The following is a 21,313-nucleotide window of genomic DNA, read 5'->3' on the forward strand; positions in this document are numbered from 1 at the left end:
ACACAAAACACAAACGGGGGAACAATCAAAGTCACGCATGTCCTTTCGCTAGTATTGTCTAGATCAAGTTTTGACAGTATAATCTCAGATCAGCCAGCCAGTTGTGAGAAGAAGAAACCCATAGGGTCCTGGATGGGACGGGTGTATAGAGTTCTTCCCATCAACCGACTGGACCGAACACCTGTCATGCGTGGGCAACGACTGTTATACGAACAAATACCTTGATCCCTTCATAGCGAGGACATAGTCCGACCCCGCGGGGCACTGGACGTGCGCGGCTCCATGGGAGAGTCGTACCGATGGTAGACGAGTTGAGAGTATTGGAGATGGGTGGAAAGGAAGATGGAGGGGGAGGGGCAGGAGGGGTAGAAATAGTCCAGGCCGGACTGCACTTCATGCGTGAATCATCTTGGTTCACCGTATGAACTCTATATGATCCGATGTAGCTCCGATGTCAGGCGAGTGGATTACTCGGAGGTCATCCCTCCGCTACAGCTCCGCAAGAGTTACATGTTACATATTGAAATAAATCTCGATTTCATATCTAAAACAAACGTAGGCTTCAAATGCACTAAAAGATAAAGTGATTAAACACATGACGTCACTCGGGGCCTGTGAAGATGCAAAGAAAATTCCAAAAACCCTTTATTCCGTCCGAGCTGCAGTTCCGGAGTCCTCACTGGTTCGGCGGCTGACGTTTATACTGTCCAGAGGGGATGCAGCACGTTCGTTCATCTTGCGTGTTCGCAGGGTGAGGGGGAAGTGCTCTTCGGGCTCTTCCTCTTCACTGTGGAATTGATTAGGATTTGATGATAAAGATAAGATGAACCACTTACGGTAGCTTCCAGGCAATATAATCCTCGGTGCTCAATCCCTCATGGCCTTCTTGCAGAGAGGCAAAGTCACCGGGGGTCATCATTCCGGACCGATCCCGAGGGGATCCAGGAACGGAAAGCGGGCGGGAGAGCTTCTGTTCGGTTCCTCCAATGATATCGAAGTAATCCTCTTGGCCCTCGAAGGAGGATGGGTAAGCTGGACAAAAAATTAGACCAATCACTTACAAAACGGATAGGAATTGCAACATACCTCTTCTCAATGCCAGCTGGCGAGCCTTGACATATTCCAAGCCCATTCTTTTCCAATCGAGCAGATCGCTCAGACGCTCCGTACGGTTACGCTGGTTAATGCGCTGACGACGACTCTTCTCCGTAAAGTTGAACATATACTCGGTCAGTTGGTTGACCGAGTCGTCAACGCCCTTGGCGCGACGGTCCACGATGTAAATTCCGTAATCGGAGGAATTCTCAATCAACTCCTCCATATAGCAACCGAATCCAGACAGGTTGGTGGTGATGCTAGGCACACCCATCACGGTACATTCGGCCGGGGTATATCCCCACGGCTCATAGTAGGAGGGGAAGACACCCAGATGGGTTCCGCGAACAAAGTCATCGTAGTCAAGCGGTAATACGGGGTTGGCGGAGTTGAGGAATTCGGGGTGGAAGACAACCTTCACCCGGTCGGAGGAGTGATTGAACAGCTGGACACGACGCAGCTGGTTCAGGATGGGATCCTCGCTGTCATTGTGCATGTTGTGGGTGACAATCGGGGGAAGACCATGGCGCTTCATGCCGAACAGGCGACGACGGAGCATCACCCGATCTTGACTGGTGATGAGATCCTTGTCATCGGGCATGTTGTCGCCTTCCTTCCAGGAAAGACAGCGCTCATACATGCGCTTGCCGATCCCCTTTTCGATGTTCTCGATGGTGTCGCGTAGAGACTTGACGACCGCCTGTCCCTTGAGTGCTTCCACTGTCAATGAGGAGGTCTGTGCTGGCATAATAATGAACGCGACCACGGTCATGGTTGACCCAGCGCTCTTCAGGCGATGATTGAGACGGGCTAGCGACTCAATGAACATATCGACACCCTTATTGCGGTATTCGTAGCGACCCGCGGTGAAGAGATATAGAGTGTTATCCAAATCAAAGTCGTTATGGCCGTAGAAATGGCCACGGACGAAATCGTTGATCTTCTCCTTGGCTTGAGAGTGCAAGTTCTGGAACTCGTGCATGGCAGAGAACTTCTTGACATTCAGACCGTTAGGCAGCACACCATCAGGCTTGCGCTTCAGCAGGTGCTCACTCTCAAACGCAGTGATATGCGATACTGTCGTAAAGACATCACAAGCATGAGTAGCCGCCCGCTCAATACAGTAACGGTGGTAGATTCCTCGCTTGCCGGCCTCCGCATCCACGTCAAAGTACTGGAGGTTATTATAGAAGTCAACCGAGCCAGCACAAAGGTAACGACCCAATAACGTCGCGTGGGTAGTGAAGACAGTTGTGAGATCCATGTGGCGCTTCTTGGTCAGTGGCAGAGCCACACCAGCCAACCATTCATGGAAATGGGCGATAACCGCACGGCGACGATCGTGCGCAATGTACTACAGCGGGACATGTGGGTCAATCATCCGCTTTTGCCATATCCAACGTGGAGAACAATTGGAACATACCTCTCCCAAGAACCAAGCAACCAAGTATCCAAAAACGATGGCCTCATTGGTCTCGTTATCACCGGCGGGGGACGGGATGGCCGAAGTAGTCCAAAGATCGCCCTTCCACTCGTCTAGCCACTTATATCCAGTGCTCGTGTCAATGAGCAGTACCCGAGGGGCACCTTCAATGAGCCAGCGACCGTAGACTATGTCGATGCCGCGCTCCTTCATAGACTGGATCGTCTCCCGCATGGCCGGGTTGGTCGGCGTGAGCTCCTCAACCTCCACCGCCGCCGAAGCCCTGTTGAGTGGGCCGATCAGAGTGTACCGTTCACCATATTCCGCAGTGGTCACAGGAGCTTTGGACTTGAGGACCGAGTAGATACCACCTACTCGGTTAGCCACTTCAGTGGCCACCTCGAAGAGCATGTGGTTGCGCACATCACGCTTGATGGGTTCGCCGTTTCCCTCCATTATGCCTCAGCAGAAAAAGCGAAAGAGAAATGAAAAGCGAGGAGAGAGGGGTTGAGCGCAACCTTGGAAGAGCTGTCGGACGTCTGTGCGGGGAGAAGTGGACCTTGACTTGCGAGCTGTCTGGGGTGGCTGGGGGGAGTTGGGGGGAATTGGGAGATGTCGATCAAATTGAGGATAGAAGAGATCAAAAGAGGATACAAGACTTCCCGTTCCTTGTCCCGGTGTGTCAAGAGTTTTTCTCCGGGCTGGTTTACGGGTGTGACCCAAGAGCTACCGTGCGCTTAGGCTAAAAAGTCTCTGCTAGGGAAATTCCACCCGAGAACTGTTGAGAAAAGTACTTTGAAATATTTGAAGAGATTTCCTTTTTTTTTAAATTGGCAATTGTCTTGAATGAATGGTACGATGTACCTGGTACTCCCTATGTCACTGTCGTAACAGTGGGACCAGCAGTCATAGTACAGGATCACCCTTGTTCTCTCCCTCTTCCCGATATATTTTCTCCCTTGCTGTTAATGGCGTTTCTCTCCGTTTATTGACCAGCTGATCTATGTTTGCCATCAATCCCAGTCTACAACCCTCAGGGTTCATCCAATTGCAGTTTGTCGGATCTGGGGAAAGCTGGAAAGCTCATGATGTCATCTGCCACTCCACTGGCCAAATCGGCCCCGCCAGAGCTTGATCTACATAAATGACCACTAATATAGGCATGAATGGCTTCAGATGGCTTCAGATGGCTTTTACTAACACAATTTATTGGTGGGAAGAATGCGCGGGCTATGTTGGAGAGAATGATGGCCTTGGCAGTCCAACTTTCTCATTAGTGTTAAAATATGCCTATACCGTACAACATAGCAGATGCAAACTACTTTTTTGTACACTGTGTTTCTTGTCTCTATCAAGGTAGAGTTCTCTTCCTGGGAATGGAAGATCTCCGAGATCCTGAAACGTCTGACCTGCCTCAAGGATGCTTCCACCGGGACAGCATCGGCTCCAGCCAGTACTATACACCCATATCCAAGATGTAGATTCCGTGATCACCAGCATAATGAGACCACATTTCTTTTAACCCAATCTGCTAGCGACATGGATAGCTAGGACTACCACAGTTGAGTCATCAAGAGACATGGAAACAAAGAGCTCATCGTTGCCAACATCAACAAAGAACCTCAAAAGTCTCAAACCAGTGTTTGTTCCCATCCTCATTGTAACTGAGATTGAGTCTTCCCTAATACACGAAATGTTGTGTCACTTCGATATGGATCAACTGAAAGACTCATTCATGTCGAGCTCGGAGATACCAGTATACCACATCAGAAATATATAAAAGGCTGAGCGAGATGAGACCAAAAGAAAGACAGCCTCTGCAGCATCCCGCCCCGAAGAACTCCTCTCTTGTGATTACTGCGAGTTCTGAGCTTCGATCTCCAGTCGCATTAAGCATGTCTGAACGGAAGAAAGCACGCAGGCGGCTAAAGGTCAAGCGTTGGCTGAGAAGTTGGGTATTCACTCCTCTCGGCAACGTGAGGATCAAGTTGATCAACAAGATTGAGCGGAAGCGTTATCGAATTGTCCCAGACTCAGAGGTCAATCGCATCGTTTTTGATGCCCTCAATGATCGATATCCGAGTCATTTTTTTCGGCACCGCAGTGATAGCCAGGTCTCAAGTCCAAGGAGGTCGGTTTTCAGCAACAAGGATAATACGATGCTAGATGAGTGGCTTATGACCACACCGGCAGAGAGCCCACGACAGCAGTCTTCTAACCTTGATGTGGATGTGGTCAACGGCCCTCTGATTGACAGAATTGCGCTCCCTGAGGCTACCAAACCCAAGTATCCCGATCCCCGTGGAAGCTGGCAAGGGGATGATCATTCTGCGCTGAGACTTGTGAACCCGGACTTGTCTGTTTTGAGTTGTGACGGTGAGAAGTCAGAGTCAGATCCAGTTTCTGTATTTGAGATTCATAAGAATGTGTACGAGCTTTCTGCAGTTAGGGAAATGAGCCCAGCCATACCTGCCGAGTTAAGTGGTGAAATGCAATATGAGCAGTTTCGTTCTTCTTTCGCCGACGTTAGTTTTGGCATGGCTACTCTCCCAGTGATTGAAGACCTGCCTCCTCAACTCCCGGATTTGTATTTCGCACGACATCCCGATCCACGATTATGCTGCCTCATCACCTCAGCTCTTTGCAACTGCAACCCACCAGTTCTTTTCGAGAACGGTATCTGTTTATGTGCAGATTCCCCACAAAGTGATGATCCAGTTATTCCACATACACCCTCATCAGGCATGTCACGCTCATCCATCAGGAGGGCCAAAGCCCGGGCGTCGACCGCAGAGGTCCTTATCCGCCATACACACAACAAACGAAATTCCATCCTGAACAACTGGCATATCCCATCGAATGTCATACCGCGACCACTAAAAATTCGAAAAGCGTGCAGTGCCATCCTACACAACAGCCAGAATGATGCCCTACTGTCCATTCCCGAAGATACAACCCATGAAGTGACTACACCAGTACACTATCGACCATACAGTCTCAGCCGTAAAATCCAACACGGTCCATTACCTCCCCTGCCTCCTGCAACACCCACCTCCCACCTACCCAGTACCTCATCCACTCCTTCATCTGCAGCAAAGCCCAGCTCTCGGCCATCCGGCATCTCATCAACCACTCATTCTTCCCCTGCGGCGGCATCATCTGATGTCCCCCAGCACCCTGACCGACCAACCTCAATATGCGGCAGCTGTCTAGCAGGACGACACCGCGCTCTCCGCAGTCATCCCTATCACCACCGCGGTGACAACAGCCCTCACCTTGTAAACCGCCTCCCATACCAACATAGTCCGCGAGAACAAACCGGCCTCCAAACTCACAGTGACAGTTTGCCGTCTTCGCTCAGGCCAGGCCCACGGTGCGGGCACTGCAGGGCCCGTCGATCTGGGGTAATCTCCCCCGCAGAGCTAGTTAGTCCTCGGTCGTTGCATGGCTCTCGAGCCTTAAATCGAGTCTCAATCACCTTCTCAGATATTGCACCTAACTCCTCTTGGGCTGGTCCTGTAGGCCATATGGGGTTCTATGCTCCCTCTGACGAGGATCTTCCCTTGCGTGTCGAAACTGATCTCATCGATGAGAATGTTGATCCATCTGGTTGGGAAATGTGTCTAAGTGCTGGATCAGCTGCCCAAAACCGCCGATACCGTTAAGGGATGAGTCGGTGCTCACATGATCACACTCACTGAAAGTCGATACGGAATCCCCGTTTTCTTTTGTTACCCTTACGTTGGTCTTCACTTATTTCTCATGGGACTCAATATTTTGTCGGACTTGGATTGGAGCTACGGTTGGAATTTGCCAGCAGAAGCATATCAGAAATCATAAAAATAAATGGTCTTTTATATCAATCATGTTTCCTGGATGTTGCATACCCGCACCCACTTCTCCTTGGGTCGCCAAACAGTGGATGGCAAAGCAATCGAACGTCATCTAACTATATAAAACCTCATTTTCAACGCGCAATAGATCCTTGTGGACTGGCCAGGGATAATATGTCTCAATATACTGCTGAAATAACTCGCAGTCAAAATGATGTAGCCCGAGCATATGTAGTAGATTCATTTCTTTCCCTTCACTCGGCAGCTATTTAAGTACAATCTTGGTATAACAGAGTTCGATACGTGAGAAAGACTATCATATTAGTCTATCATATTAGTTTATAATATTAGTCTATAATATTAGTCCATCTCACTAAAAGCAACTTCTCGATGTAGAGGTCGGAAAATGTTTAGATATTTTACCGAACTCGACAATCGGTCCCGTGAAGTCTATATATCCCAATGAACGCATTGAAATATTTAACCGCTAATTATAACATCATCAGGGACAAGAGAATCCTGGCATTCCAATATCTAGACCCAGATCCATTTCCAAGGCAATTTCGCCAAGATCTTGATATACAACGGGACATGAAGTCATATTCCCCACTATGATTTCAGAATGCTGTCACGGGCTACCAGAACGAAATGGCCAAGTATAAGTAGAAGCATCAATTACCTTTGATTTCAATCCTACACAACCAATCCTACAAAACCAATTCTACACTACTAAAACCTTCCACCTTTTCTCTTCTCCCTACCAAAATCAAAATGGTTCGCGGCGCAGACTACGACAACGGTGTCCCCCAGAGCGATAACCCAATCGAGAACGGTCCCAACAAGGCCCACGGAATCGGTAATGAGGTATGTTCCGCTACAATTCCAACTCAATCGTGAATTTTCGTTAACACCCCCCAGCCCGCAGACTTGAGCCGCTCCCACAAGGCCGCTCCCATGCCTGAACAGACTGGCTCTGGCCGTGACGTCCACCCTGGATTGCCGACCGCTGGATCGGAGCATCCCCACGGTGGTGCTGCGAGGCCTGTTTCTCTTGATGAGAAGAACACTGCTGGGAAATGAATCGGTCAATGTTTAACATGATGTTATGTGATGGATGGCGAGTATCCTGTATGAGTATTTTAGTGATGAGTTACATATATTATGAATGATACGCGATATTTCCATGTCATACTTTGGTTCTTGGTTAGCAGAAAGAGTAAGAGTATGATAATGTGGCCAATCTTATGTTCAGTCACAATGTGTAAATACTAAATATTAGATTGAAAATCACATCTGCTCTTATATTCATATCCACAAACGCCAGGCTAGCTCTATAAATGCAAGTAGACAGTTATGTAGTAGCGGTAATGACAAGAAGTGTACAGCTCGGGAATGAGCGTGCAAGAAAGCAACATGTAGAAACAAAATTATATGTATAAAAGGGTAAAAAGGCGAGGATGCAAATCAGGACTTGGTGGAATCAGAGCCATCGTCCTGATCCGGTTGCTTTTCACTCGGCTCGGACTTCGCGGGTTCGTCGGTAATGATAATGGTCTTGGCTCGCACGACTTCGAGGAGCTTGTCGCCAACCTCGCTGGCGCCTTCGATTTTGCTCAGTTTGGTTCGGAAATGCTCGATGTCGGTTTCCATTCTATATAGGTGTGTGGTTAGCATTAGCCGTGAGCGGGATTGGCATAGTTTAAACTAACCTCTTCTTTCCAGCCTCCGTCTGTACATCGGCCTCCTCAAAGGCCTTCGTCCACTGATCACGGTAGCTGTTGAATACGGGTACCATGATCATGCTAACTGTCATGTCTGGAAGATGCTTGCTTAAGACGCGATGGAGAGTGCCTGTTTCCTTGGCCAAAGTTTCCATGTAAGGATTCACAGCAGGAGTTGCGCCATTGGTATTCCAGTCGATCTTCTTCATCGCATTCACGTGGACCGAAGAGCGGGAGCTCATGATATCCACCAGCTTCTCATGAATACCGCTCTGATGCTCCTGGCAAAGTCGCTTGACTTTGTCGAACTCCGCCATCAAGGGGTTTGCCTGTCCGTGGCGGCGGACAAATTCCCGTACATATGGGACTAAAGCAATCACAAAGCTCAATGCTTGTGATGACAGCGCGAGGTGCTTAGTTGTTATGTTCTTCAGGCCTGCACTACGCGTAGCGCCAGCCCCAAGAATCAACTGGGATGACCGCGAGTTGAACAGTTTCAGGATATCTAGTAGATGTGGCGCAATATCCTGGATCATGCTGGGGATATTCGACATAAGGAACTCGAACTCCTCAATGCTGCGCATCATGGCAACAGCAGAGGACGGCAGAAGGTATTTCTGTTCGTCGATAACGGCACTTCGAACCTTGGATTTGTCTGTCCCATTTGCAGCAGTATCCGCAAGTTTGTCTTGCTCTTCGGTAGATTGAATCCAGATTTTAGAAACTTCGACCCAGGCGTCGATGTCTTTCGTGCTTGCATCGAGAATCCTAGTAAGAATAGTGTTCTCGGCATCTCCAAAATCGCGTGCGTCCCATCGATCGGCATCCATGACATTGACAATTTGATGACGCTGACCGTCACCGAAACGAGTAATGAAATCGCGGATTTGATTTCCGACAATGGTCTTCAAAACAGTACCACTGCGTCCCGAAATCGCCTCACATTCATCGGCAAACAGGCGATTAAGAGTGAAGTACTTGAGGAATTCCTCCTTGGAAAGCTGTGCGGTCTGTTCAGATCGTACTTTCAATACTTTCGTTATCTGGGATTGAGCGATATCAACTGCTTGACCAAGCAGACTCGACATATCCAAGACCTGCAGGATCTCATCTTGGGCCATGTCAGAGGCAGTTGGCCCGATCTGCGGAGATTTCATAGCTTGATCCATACTTTGCGGGTTGGGGCTCCGTGGTGGTGACTTGACACCGGAAGCTGGTGAGTTCCCCAAGCCGCTAGCAATATCCAGAAGAACCTTTACTTGGACGCTAAGTCGCCTGAGCGATTCGCCAATCCCGGTGTAGACATTCATCAACATCGCATAAGCATCATCTGGGTCGAGTGCGCGTAGATTGCGAGCAAGGATTGATGACTTCTCTTGCTGGCTTAGCTGAGGACCGGCATGTGTTGATAGCGACACCATAGATTCATTATCATCATCACTAGAACTGGGAAGGTGTTTGCGAATAAGCCCCTTCATTTCCCGCAAAACAGCGGTTTTGAAAGAAGTTGCTGCTGACATCGTATAGCGAGCACGCGCGAGTCCATTGAGTTGGGTATTCAATTGGGACCGTAACTCGTTATTGAAATCCATGTAGGCAGGCGACACCGATACTCCAGACCGCTGGCCGCCGCGCTGCCGTTGGAATGAGTTTCCCCAGCGCTGCAGGGTCACATTCGATGGCACAGTTTGAACATGCTGTCGTAAATCGCCCAAGAGTTCATTCAAGAACCGGGTCTCATAGCCCATGCCAATGCGTTGGCGGAGCTGTGCCAGGTCATCGGATGCTCCCTCGAGGGCCTTGATCCCTCGCAGGTCGATAATGCGCCTGGGGGCACCCTCCTCGTCCTCAGAAGGGGCACGGTCGGAGAGCTTTTCACCGGCCATCAATTTTTCCACTTCTTCGAGTCCATCCGCAGCCTCCTCAATGTCGCCCTGCTCCACCAATTCTTCACATCGAGAGACAGATTCTACTACATCGCGAAGCTGAGCCACGGCAGCTGCCAACATTCGTACATTTTCTCTTCGTCGTCTCAAATTAACAATTTTGAGACCGCCAAGAGCCATTTCTTTATCAATTTTTTGCAGGTCCCTTCTCAATACTTGTATCCGGTTGACCGAGTCAGCGGCTTCCGCGTGCAATTCTCGGAGAGATCCGAGCGCAGTGAAGAAGGATTTAGATGCAGTTGAGATAGACGAAATAAGGTGGATCTCCACAGTATCCATGTACCACGAAAGCTTTTCTTGTAGAATAGCATTCGTTGCCAGTGCTTTTCTTCCTGTTTGTACTGGCTCCGCAACCAATCCATTAGCGTGTTTATCGTCTTTTGTCGGAGGCCTCGGCGGTCGAACCACATCTGATTTCTCTGATATTACATCGAACGTACGGGGGTTTTCCAGATGGAAGCCCTCTTCAAAGTAAACTGGTGGGATGGTGGATAGAGGAGTTACCGCAGGGCCCCGACCACGGCCAGTGGAGTGGCGTCGACCGCGAGTATCATATGGCGAAGAGGATCTTGAACCGGTTGACATCACCGAAGATCTCCGGTCGGGAGACCATGGCATCAACGAATCGCGATCAGAATCTGGCTTGGGAGATTTGGGAGCCTGAACCAGGGTATCCTCTGCGCCTTCTTTCGGTTGTTGAAACACATCGTACAAAGTGCCCACTTGCGACAGATATGGCTGAAAGACCTTTGCATCCACATGCTTGATGTTTGTCAGGGTAACCGGAGGAATATCACGGGATGAAGGGGGCTTGAAGCCGACGGACGCTGTGGCACTGCCGGTTGTCATACCGGTGCGGATGATTGGGGGCTGGAGGAGGGTCGAAATGGCTACACCGATGTTAACAGGTCAATCATCGAGCAGTTGGAAACTTCCAAGGTCACAAACCATTCTGCCCAGATTCTGCGATTGAGCCACGATAGTGGGAAGAGTCCAGAACACCTCCAATGCTCACGATCGAGCTCGCGGTTGACCCCCTCCTCAGGGGGAACCTCTGAGGGGCCGCGCGCGGAGATTCCAGCTGAGTTGCTGAATAAGAGATTGAAGGTGACGAGACCCCAGACGCCAAGCTATCAATTGACTTTCGTGGACTGGTTGACGACATGGCTGCCACGAGCCGGATCGGACAGCCACCGGGGGAGGGTCGATCGTTGGTGTGCTCCGTGTTATCTGATCATGACAGTGGATAAACCCCTGACGGTAGAGCTCTGGCAGGCTCAGGTACGGCCCAATGCTGATCAAGTCAGCGTCTGCGATTCGTAATTTTGGTCCGGATTCACTCGGGTCCAGGGTGCAGAATGCCTGTGATGATGTGGCTTTGTGTCTATCAAGCTGGTCATGGCTCCCCAATCGGCTAGTGCGCTAACGCCGGGTGCTTCCCCATGCTGACTCAGATCATTTGAGCCTTAGGCCAGAATCCACAGTGCCTTAGGCCACAGATGACTCAGAAACCACTTAACGCGCGAAACCTTCCACGCGTCGCGTTGGTTCCACACTGACCAAAAGTTCTTGAAGCCTCCCTTCCGCGAAATCATCAACCCCCCCAACCTGCCACATTTGCGGTCCTCTACACCATGGATAGACGCACCCCCTATACTTTGAGCGTACTTGCGCCCAGCACAAATGGCGCTGATGAAGATCGCACAACTATTCAAAATCGTCTGCGAGATTTCGTGCTAGAATTTCAGCTGGATAATGCATTCGTCTATCGGTACGCACCCCACGGCCGCGAGTGTCCAGTAAAGGCTAATTTATGATGAAATAGTGATCAATTACGACAAAATGCTCTAGTGAAACAATACTACTGTGATATTGACATTGCCCATCTGATTTCTTACAACGAAGAGTTGGCTCATAAACTCACCACCGAGCCCGGCGATATCATCCCTCTTGTAAGTCTCTTATCCCGCTAATCTTAGCCCTCGCTAACTCGAAGTAGTTCGAGCTGGCCCTGAAGCAATGTACTGCACGAATTGTCTTCCCCGGGCAGCGAGATATCACACTACCCTCCCACCAACTGCTCCTACACTCCTCGGCATCGCACATCTCAATTCGTGATCTCAATGCCACCAACATCTCCCACCTCGTTCGAATTCCCGGAATTGTGATCGGAGCTTCAACAATATCTTCTAAATCAACAATCGTTCACGTTCGCTGCAAGGGTTGCGATCACAGCGAGAACATTCAGGTCGATGCTGGCTTCTCTGGCCTCACACTGCCCCGTCGCTGCGGTCGACCCAGGAACGAAAATGATCAACCCAACGAGCAATGTCCTTTGGATCCCTACGTTGTTTACCACGAGAAATGTCAATTTGTGGACCAGCAAGTCCTCAAGCTTCAAGAAGCCCCTGACCAGGTGCCAGTGGGTGAGATGCCGCGACACGTCCTTGTTTCAGCCGATCGGTACCTTGCCAACCGAGTTGTTCCCGGTTCCCGTTGCACAGTCATGGGTATCTTCTCTATCTACCAAGCGAAGGGTGTAAAGAAGGAGGCTGCCGTAGCTATCCGCAATCCCTATCTTCGTGCAGTGGGTCTCACCTCCGATGTCGACCAGACAGCAAAGGGCGCCTCCGTCTTCTCCGAAGAAGAGGAACAAGAATTCTTGGAGCTCAGCCGGAGACCTGACTTGTACGATGCACTTGCTCGGAGCATTGCCCCGTCTATTTATGGAAACGCGGATATAAAGAAAGCCATCGTGTGTCTGCTCATGGGTGGCTCGAAGAAGATTCTTCCCGATGGAATGAAGCTTCGTGGTGATATTAACGTGCTTATGCTGGGTGACCCCGGTACTGCCAAGTCCCAGCTTTTGAAGTTCGTCGAAAAGGCTGCCCCCATTGCCATCTACACATCTGGAAAGGGTTCCTCTGCCGCCGGTTTGACAGCCTCCGTGCAGCGAGACCACAACACTCGCGAGTTCTATCTCGAAGGTGGTGCCATGGTGCTTGCTGATGGTGGTGTCGTGTGTATTGATGAGTTTGACAAGATGCGTGACGAGGACCGAGTGGCCATTCACGAAGCTATGGAACAGCAGACCATCTCTATCGCCAAGGCCGGAATCACCACAATCCTCAACTCGAGAACGTCTGTACTGGCCGCAGCTAACCCTGTCTTCGGTCGATACGATGATCTCAAGACCCCCGGCGAGAACATCGATTTCCAAACTACTATCCTGTCCCGTTTCGATATGATCTTCATCGTTCGCGATGAACATGAGCGCGGCCGTGACGAGAAGATTGCTCGCCACGTTATGGGTGTGCACATGGGTGGTCGCGGTGTGGAGGAGCAGGTGGAAGCCGAGGTTCCCGTTGAGCAGATGAAGCGTTACATCAGCTACTGCCGCAGGTATGTTGATACCCATTACTGATTAAACCGCTATGTTCATACTAACATCTATTTCTAGTCGTTGTGCGCCCCGTCTCTCGCCCGAAGCCGCCGAAAAACTCTCGTCCCACTTCGTCTCCATCCGAAAGCAAGTCCACCGTGCCGAGATGGAATCCAACTCTCGCTCATCGATCCCCATCACCGTCCGTCAACTCGAGGCTATTGTCCGTATCTCCGAGTCCCTCGCCAAGCTTTCTCTCTCCCCCATTGCCACAGAAGCCCACGTGGACGAGGCCATCCGTCTGTTCTTGGCCTCCACCATGGATGCCATCACCCAGGGCGAGGGCCAAGGCAGCAAGGAACTGATGGAGCAGAGCAGCAAGATTGAAGACGAGCTGAAGCGTCGCCTCCCCATTGGTTGGAGCACAAGCCTGGCAACCCTGCGCCGTGACTTTGTTGATGGCAAGAACTATACCGAGCAAGCTCTTAATCGTGCCCTGGTGGTCTTGCAGCGACGGGACACCATCCAAATCCGTTCTGGTGGATCTCAAATCTACCGTAATGGAGTTTAATCTGTGATTTATTATGATTCTAATGTGTTTCTGTTGATACACCTGGTATGTGTGCTATGGGATGGGTCGATTCTATGCATATGTCGATCTTGTAAGGCATGGGAGTTTGCAATCGGTGTTCGGCGTCTTTCATATTGGGAAGGATATTCTCAAGAACAATGCATACACATTTTCTCATTTTCAAGACTTCCTTGTTAGGCGTGTAACTTCTCACCTTTCCTTTTTGGCCATAACATAACTCACCACCCCCAGTTCCCCCATCGCCTTCAGCCAGGACAATATAAATACCTGCCTTCTACTTTCTCTCCTTTCTTTCAACAGCTCAGTCTCACATCCAATGATGGATCTATTGAGAGCACTGATTGGATCTTTGCTGCGGCCCAGGTTAGGCTAAATCTAGATTGGGGTCTCCCCGTCTAATGACACGAAGCATGTCGGGGTACAAACCTGCAGGCAGTGCCCCTGCGACCGCTGTGGATACTGACTGTACTTGCTTGGGTTCTCCATTGTCCGTCAGGAGCTGAACCTTAGAAGGGGCTCTGCTCTCATCCCCTTCCTAATTTTTCGAACCTTTATACAGAGATAGCTCTATATTGTCCGGAAAGGCTTCTGAAGCTTTTCTTCAATTCCAGGGTTCCTTTGATTCTCTTTCCTGTTGCCAGCCTCGTGAGGTTTATGCTCCTTTTTCACTCTCCGCTTTGTATCTGCCTTGTATCAAATAAAAGTTTCTCAACCTGATTGTTTCAAGAGTAACCACCTCCAATACGTGTAATGTAATTCTTAAATGCCCAAAATCTGAGAGAAACCTATTTGTCTCTTGATCCACCTTGGACCCTCACAAGGCTAGCCTTATCCAGCCACACTTCCCCTCAGCGCCACTGGTGAGTAAATCCCTCTCGCCTTGCCAAGAATTGACAACATGAGGCTGCACCCCAAACTGACTTGGCACTGTATCTGCCCCAGTCTACTGCATTGTCTCCATTAGGCAACAGCGTTTCTCCTCGGTCGGTCCGATACCCATTGGCCAGGTGTGGCCCACATCCTGTGGCTTTACCCTAGGGCTGTCATAAAATCGTGCATTCTTGGCATGCATGCACAGTGCAACATCACGAGATGTCGCAAAACTTGTGGCTGGTGACTGTGGGATGTCTCCATGCGCCACGATAACTGGGCCTCGAGATGATGTGATCTGTACTCCTGTGTCCCAAGTGTTCAGCCAAGATGACAGCCTAGGGTCTTTACTACAGGATACATTGGGTTTTCTCCACCCACTGACGTGTACCGGTGTAGTGGCTACTCCCATTCCGTTCCTCTCCACAGCTGTACACCGTACAGACCGACTCCCTAGCTTTCTTTGTCTTGCAAGACATCCCCGGTAATTCGGAGTACAGTATCCCCGCTTTGCCAATGCCGCTCCTTCCAGCAACTGCCCCACCTCTTCTAACCGTCATGGCACAATCGAGATGCAGTGCGACGAATTAGTCGGGGACAAGTGTCAGACAAGAGCCGGGGGTTGCTGCATGATTCCTTGTCCTAGCCCCGATCGCGATTCGGGGTGTATTAGCCTACCCAGATGGGGTATATAAGAAGAGTCCCGTCTCCTGTTTGCCTTTGCTATCCAGGAAGTTTATGATACTCGCTCTACATACCCTACTTTGCGTTCTTCTCTCCCAAATCGACAATATGAGCTTCCACGAATCTGCTTCACAAATCGAGCTTGAGGATGGTCACATCCTCAAGGCTGTGCTTCGCAATGAGGATGGTGATGAGGAGGAGTCTACCATTGATCTCAATGATCACATCGGGAACGACAATGGTATGTGTTCAGCCTGTCTTGGTCCTTGTGGGGCCTCCGTGGGTTGAAGCTGTCGTAATGAATTTTCTGACTCGTTTCGTTAGGACAATTCCAATGGGATGGCGGGGACTTCCAGTCCAGTGCGGATGATATCAGCTTCGATCGCGAGGGAGACGACGGCACCCCTATTCTGCGGGCTATCTTGCGCGATGTCGAGGGAGAGGAACACCATGCGGATATCAATCTGTCCGAGCGCATTGGAAACGATAATGGAAACTTGGTCTTCAACTAGTGGGGTTAGATGGCGCTGAGCCATGGGGGCCATCCTTGTCATCGTTGCTATTGTCTGGTACAATTGAATAAACATACGTCTCCAACAAGGTCCTACTGTTGTTGCTGGTTTGATTTTATGGTAGATTGTTAGGTTTCTGTGGGACCAATTTCATTTATGTTTCTCTACTTAGACAGACTCTATCCTTCCACTCTATGTTAACGGCGTACTTTGATAGTCTAAGTCATTGGGTTGGTAGGCATATACATAAAATATTCTGTAGGGGTGTCTTTTCACATGACTTTTCGAGCGTCTGAGGCATCTTCTCAAATGGATAATATCCATTTGAATGCCTTCGAGAATTCTGTCAATTTTCTTTCGATATTTCTTCTATTTACTTTCAATATCCTTTCAGTTCCCTTCAAGTACATCTTAAAATGTATTTTCGAATGTGACTTTCATATAATCTTTTAGATTCTTCCCTACTGACGTGTGTTGTAGTATATAACATCACCCTATAACTTCCCTCGCTCCTTCCTTCTTTTCCCCATCCTCCTTTTTCACCTCTTCTTCTACCTGCCCGTCTTGCTTGTTGATCTTTCATCCCCTCACACCATTGTGAGAAACACATCTTTCACATCTGAAATAGCCAGCTCTCTGAGTGTGTCCCCTGTTTTATCCTTCATCTTGCCCTTGCTCTTGCCCTTTTCAGGTCTCTCTCCACCCATCGAACTTTAGCCTTGTTAACAACCTCTATCTAACTTTGACCTGGTTCTCCTCTAGCTTACTGGCCTGACAACGCTCCGACCTTTCACTACTTCTTATTGGGCGCTCGGTCACATCTCATCGAGTGAGGCAAGTATTCGCTGGACCTTCGACGCTATCCTCATTCCGGCCGGCCTCTGACCACGAACGCTAATTTACCCTAAGGACGGGCGTCTGTGACCTGGAAGATCTCCGCCCCATTGCCCTTCTCGTAGGAGCCCATTCGAACTCACTGCCACATCCAGTCACTGTCTCGGCACATCAAAGACCAGCAGTATAGCCTAGCTGGGCCACCACAAGTACTCGCATATATGGGTAAGTACCCGATCAAACATGGAAGGTGTCCGAGATCTGTTCATTCGACCCCGATCATAATGCTACGACCACTATTCATTTAGTGAACCACGTGGATCACCACACGAACGTCTACTCCTGAATAGACCACATGAGAGACATCGTCAGCCGAAGTCAGAGGACGTGGTACGCTCCCATATGAGCTACTCTCTCAAGAATAAGGCAGCGAACTGGTACGACGCGGGAGTTAACCGGCTTGGAGAAGGAGGCTCTGAGAATCCTCAGAACTCGTCAAGCGCTGGAAGCCTCCCTTAACCGAAGCCCTCCGAAAAATGGGCTCGACAACGTACAGCTGGACAGATGTCAGAGCCGGCAAAGAACCCCGGGAGTACGCCCAAGAGATCATTCGCCACGCCAGAGCAGCTCCATATCATTCCCATGACCAACCACGAAGCTAACCTGTTAGTACATGTTGTCCTCAGGTCGTGATAGGAGAGGCATTAGGTTTAGGTGCTACCTGGTTCGACCCCAGGGGTATGCAAACCCAGAGGGATTGTTTTGTTCTTCGTCTCTTTCTATAATATTTAAACAAATTTATGTGACAGTATGTTGACTTACCCACAGGAGAATAAGATAGTGGAAACAAGGTTTAGTGCTCGCATCTATAGCCCAGATGGTGCAAACAAACGTTTATTACTCGTACAGCCCTGGGCCTTGCAACCAAACTCCACAGTCTAATAGTTTGTTAGACTATGTACTACTGGGAATTACCATCTCTCTTTTTTTCGTGTTTTTATTTTATATTTCCTCTTTTAGAATAAGGTTGCACGAGGTGGGTCCCGAGGCGGCTCTACGCGCTATGGCAGTCTGTTACGGCCAGTGCGCCAGTTCAATTTTGCCTGCGGGATAACTATAACCTGAGGTTATTATACTTTGGAATGTACCAACTCTATAAGGTGAGGATTAAGTGGAATTCCTAAGAATTGAATCACGTGGATCTCTAATGCCAGAATCTGGAATAATCTACCTCGCAAGATATATATTATAGTACACAGTATATAGTTATCCAGTGGTTGGGCTACACATTCATATCATTTTCACTATTCTACACCTTGCAACTAATAATTCTTATCCTTCTCACTAAACAGTAGTATGGAAACTTCAAAAAATAAAAAATGATCATGTACCTAATGCGTGGAGACATGATATCTTAAAATACTCCAAAGAAAACACCCCAAGAGACGACCAAAAGAAGCACCAAAAGGCACAGCATAAAAGTGTACCAAGGAAGGGTCGAAATTAACCATAAGACAGTCTCAGGTGGCGCAATAGCGGTAGTAGGCTGCCATAGATTGCACCTTACGGTTTCTCGGGGCTTTCGGTCTTTGTCCAGCGGCAGCAAGGTACATTGGCCGAGGGCTCTCCATTCCAATAACGATCCATGCGTTTGGTTTGTGTACCTATGGATTAGATCCATTGTAGCAATTTTAGTGATGGAAGAAGAGAGAGGTCGTGTGGAGTAAGAGGGATAATACTCAGACTAGATGGAGACGCGATGTAGCGTACCTCCCGCTTTAGGAAATCGTTGTGACCAAAGGTCGCTAGGGGCCAAATGGATACATTTGCGACGGGTAGTTTGCTTTCTTCTTGTTTTTTTTCCTCTCGCCCCATTCATCAGACTTCTTGTCTCATTATCATCGCATGTGGCGTTAAATTCTACGAGACAACAAGGATGGACCAATCCATCTCAAGTTCAGTACACGATATGCTTTACCTCCCACAGTCCTCGCGACGTGACAGATCCTTTACCCAGAGACCTGTTGCCAGGCCTACCATTGAAGTTCCTCCCGCGCCTATCCTCGACCCGCTGCTCATGCCTGTGTTGAAACCCCTCGGTGAACCTGTTGGGGCGCGTGAGTTCAAATCTCTCCCCGGGGCGTTGATCGAACTGGGCCCTCATTTTCTGGCAAAACGTCGGCACACTAAGCGCAAACTAGGCTGGCGTCCGGTTGTTCGGTCCTCGAACCCGTCGCCCGAGCCCGGGCTAGGGGAGGCCCCGTCCAATAACACGCAGTTACAGCAGCTCGAGACTGGGATAGGAGAGGCCATGCCTATCAACGCGCAGTCGAAGTTACAGTCGCCCGAATCCCCTCGAGGAGAGGCCCCACCCAGTAACACACAGTCGCAGTCGGCTGCCCAGTCTTCAAACCCACCGGCGACCATTCAGAGCAATGATGCCCTCAAGCGGAAGCGAAATGCTCCTTGGTCTAGCAGGGTCATAGTACCCGATGATGGCTCTCCACCCTCCAAGAAAATACACACCAACAACGCATATTACAAGTTCACCTGGGAACTAGGACACAACTTCCTTGGATTTGTCTCCCTTACCACGCGAGATGAGGCTTTAGAATTTTCTAATAATATTCTTCAACTTCCTGTCCCAAAGACTGTTCGCAAGAGATTGATTTATTTTTGCGATGGTTCTATTCGCCTGCTCTGCGGTGCAGCTGGCATTGTGTGGCCCCAGGCTTTCAACTCTCCTGAGTGGGAGGGAACGGGTGTGTATTACCCGTTCAGTATTGATAGCACGGCCACTCTGGAGCTTTTTGCCATTGCCTCTACGCTTGAGGCAGCAATCAAGGATATGGAAAAGACACGTGGTGATGTTGCTCCCCGTACGGACAAGATGCCTTTCCGAGGAAATTTGGGTCAAACTAGATCCCACCAGCACCATATGACGAAGGAGGTTTTTGTGTTTACAGATGACGAGTTCGCGCTTAGGCGCATTAGCGGCAAGATGGGGTATTTCCCCCAAGGAGATATCGCACATCAACTGAAGTCTATCAGCGAGCACTCGCGGATCCTCCACGGGCTTGGGGTACATGTTGAGCTGCACCTCAGCCCCGGTCACTCTGGAGTGCCCGGCAACGAGGCAGCAGACCAAATGGCGAGACGCACCCAACAGGAGCTCATGCACCAAACAGCCACGTCATGGCCCACTGCCCAATCTGTCGAGCGTGAAGCGACAACGGCCACTCTGGTCCCGCCCTCTCTTACTAGTTGAAGCCCACTTCTCCCGCACAAATCAGGGAAGAGCTATGGATAATGGGCGGACCTAGTTCTCAATTGATGTTTCATACGAGTAATATGACGAAATCTTAACTTGAGTAGTAAACCATAATCATATTGTGCTCGGTTTCAGTTCATTTTGGCCTACCGTAGGTATTGGTAGGGCGTACCTAGTATGTAAGGCACATGTATAACTTGGAAACATTCAAGTTGACTACTTACAAGAACAGTCGACCGCTTAGGTTGCCTGTGCATGTATTACGCAATTTAACCTTGAAATCAATGTTCCAAACTTAAGACCTGTTGAATATAGGTAGGAGAAAATAGCCCCGTCTTATTTAACCTCTCAATAATAACCACTACCTCCCCCGGTAACTACGGCTAAGACCCATTTTAGTTGAAGACGACTAAGGGAAATCCCTATCCGTGCACGGCATGATTTTGGGTCCATCGCGCCAACCTTTGTACAAGCCCTTATAAGCACAAGATTATTTCTCTGTTGTAATACGAGAACTTTGCGAACTCGATATATGTCATACTCCAAAGCACCTTTAATATCTAAATTATTGGTACATCCTGTTGAGAAAGGTTATCCCAACTTTGTTACCATCTTTCTAGAGGTCCCTTTTGAGGTATTTTCTAGGCTCCTTTTGAATATAACCGCTAACTATCCCCTGGTATTGTTGGCGGGATACCTTGAAAATGTAATCCATTATAACTACTTGTGTGTCAACTTATTCAACTGGACCTGCTCATTGTTCAAGACAGTGATCACTATCCGTCTTGTAGGATCTGAATGTGTGACCTACTGTGCTGGAAATTGTGGTTGATTATTCTCAAGATAATGTTAATACCTTTACACTTCATACGAGACAGTCTCCGGGTCTAGCAATAGCAATCTATACCGGGCAAAAGCTCCTGTCCAACACTGCTCTGTGGATTCGATTGGGAAGAAAAAGGATGTAGCTTAGCAGTGTAGTAGCAAGTGGCAAAGACAGAAATGAAACCGATGAACGGAAAGGAATAGTTCTCAGACTAGATAGAGGAGCCAAAAGGCAGCGTTCCCACTTCACCAAGGCGCTGTAGCGCAAAGGTCTTGAAGTCCAGCCTTGATACTTTTGCAACAAGTGCTTAGATTCCTTTCCCTT

The 21,313-nt window shown here is 49.2% G+C and overlaps 7 protein-coding genes across 7 annotated transcripts; 5 read left to right on the forward strand and 2 right to left on the reverse strand.

Moving 5' to 3' along the window:
• Positions 1-645: 645 nt before the first annotated feature.
• On the reverse strand, positions 646-2,974 carry N7447_003062 (Glycogen synthase; the record flags this gene model as incomplete). The annotated part of the gene is made up of 4 exons (XM_057227337.1): positions 646-787; positions 837-1,032; positions 1,087-2,449; positions 2,519-2,974. The coding sequence occupies 4 exons, from the start codon at positions 2,972-2,974 to the stop codon at positions 646-648; spliced, it is 2,157 nt and encodes a 718-aa protein (XP_057091353.1).
• A 1,439-nt stretch (positions 2,975-4,413) lies between these two features.
• On the forward strand, positions 4,414-6,183 carry N7447_003063 (uncharacterized protein; the record flags this gene model as incomplete). The annotated part of the gene is made up of 1 exon (XM_057227338.1): positions 4,414-6,183. One exon carries the CDS (start codon positions 4,414-4,416, stop codon positions 6,181-6,183), a length of 1,770 nt encoding a protein of 589 aa, XP_057091354.1.
• Positions 6,184-7,122: 939 nt separating this feature from the next.
• On the forward strand, positions 7,123-7,431 carry N7447_003064 (uncharacterized protein; the record flags this gene model as incomplete). The annotated part of the gene is made up of 2 exons (XM_057227339.1): positions 7,123-7,215; positions 7,270-7,431. The coding sequence occupies 2 exons, from the start codon at positions 7,123-7,125 to the stop codon at positions 7,429-7,431; spliced, it is 255 nt and encodes an 84-aa protein (XP_057091355.1).
• Positions 7,432-7,815: 384 nt separating this feature from the next.
• Positions 7,816-11,183, reverse strand: N7447_003065 (vacuolar protein sorting-associated protein 54; the record flags this gene model as incomplete). The annotated part of the gene is made up of 3 exons (XM_057227340.1): positions 7,816-8,002; positions 8,061-10,908; positions 10,967-11,183. The coding sequence occupies 3 exons, from the start codon at positions 11,181-11,183 to the stop codon at positions 7,816-7,818; spliced, it is 3,252 nt and encodes a 1,083-aa protein (XP_057091356.1).
• A 469-nt stretch (positions 11,184-11,652) lies between these two features.
• Positions 11,653-13,971, forward strand: N7447_003066 (MCM DNA helicase complex subunit MCM5; the record flags this gene model as incomplete). Its single annotated transcript, XM_057227341.1, has 4 exons — positions 11,653-11,789; positions 11,844-11,970; positions 12,018-13,420; positions 13,479-13,971. 4 exons carry the CDS (start codon positions 11,653-11,655, stop codon positions 13,969-13,971), a joined length of 2,160 nt encoding a protein of 719 aa, XP_057091357.1.
• Positions 13,972-15,600: 1,629 nt separating this feature from the next.
• Positions 15,601-16,058, forward strand: N7447_003067 (CVNH domain-containing protein; the record flags this gene model as incomplete). Its single annotated transcript, XM_057227342.1, has 2 exons — positions 15,601-15,787; positions 15,871-16,058. The coding sequence occupies 2 exons, from the start codon at positions 15,601-15,603 to the stop codon at positions 16,056-16,058; spliced, it is 375 nt and encodes a 124-aa protein (XP_057091358.1).
• Positions 16,059-18,861: 2,803 nt separating this feature from the next.
• N7447_003068 (uncharacterized protein) lies at positions 18,862-20,160 on the forward strand (the record flags this gene model as incomplete). Its single annotated transcript, XM_057227343.1, has 1 exon — positions 18,862-20,160. One exon carries the CDS (start codon positions 18,862-18,864, stop codon positions 20,158-20,160), a length of 1,299 nt encoding a protein of 432 aa, XP_057091359.1.
• Between the last annotated feature and the right edge of the window lie 1,153 nt (positions 20,161-21,313).

This window comes from Penicillium robsamsonii (assembly GCF_028829455.1).
Source record: "Penicillium robsamsonii strain IBT 29466 chromosome Unknown utg000001l_segment0_segment0, whole genome shotgun sequence".
In the NCBI taxonomy this organism is placed as follows: domain Eukaryota; kingdom Fungi; phylum Ascomycota; class Eurotiomycetes; order Eurotiales; family Aspergillaceae; genus Penicillium; species Penicillium robsamsonii.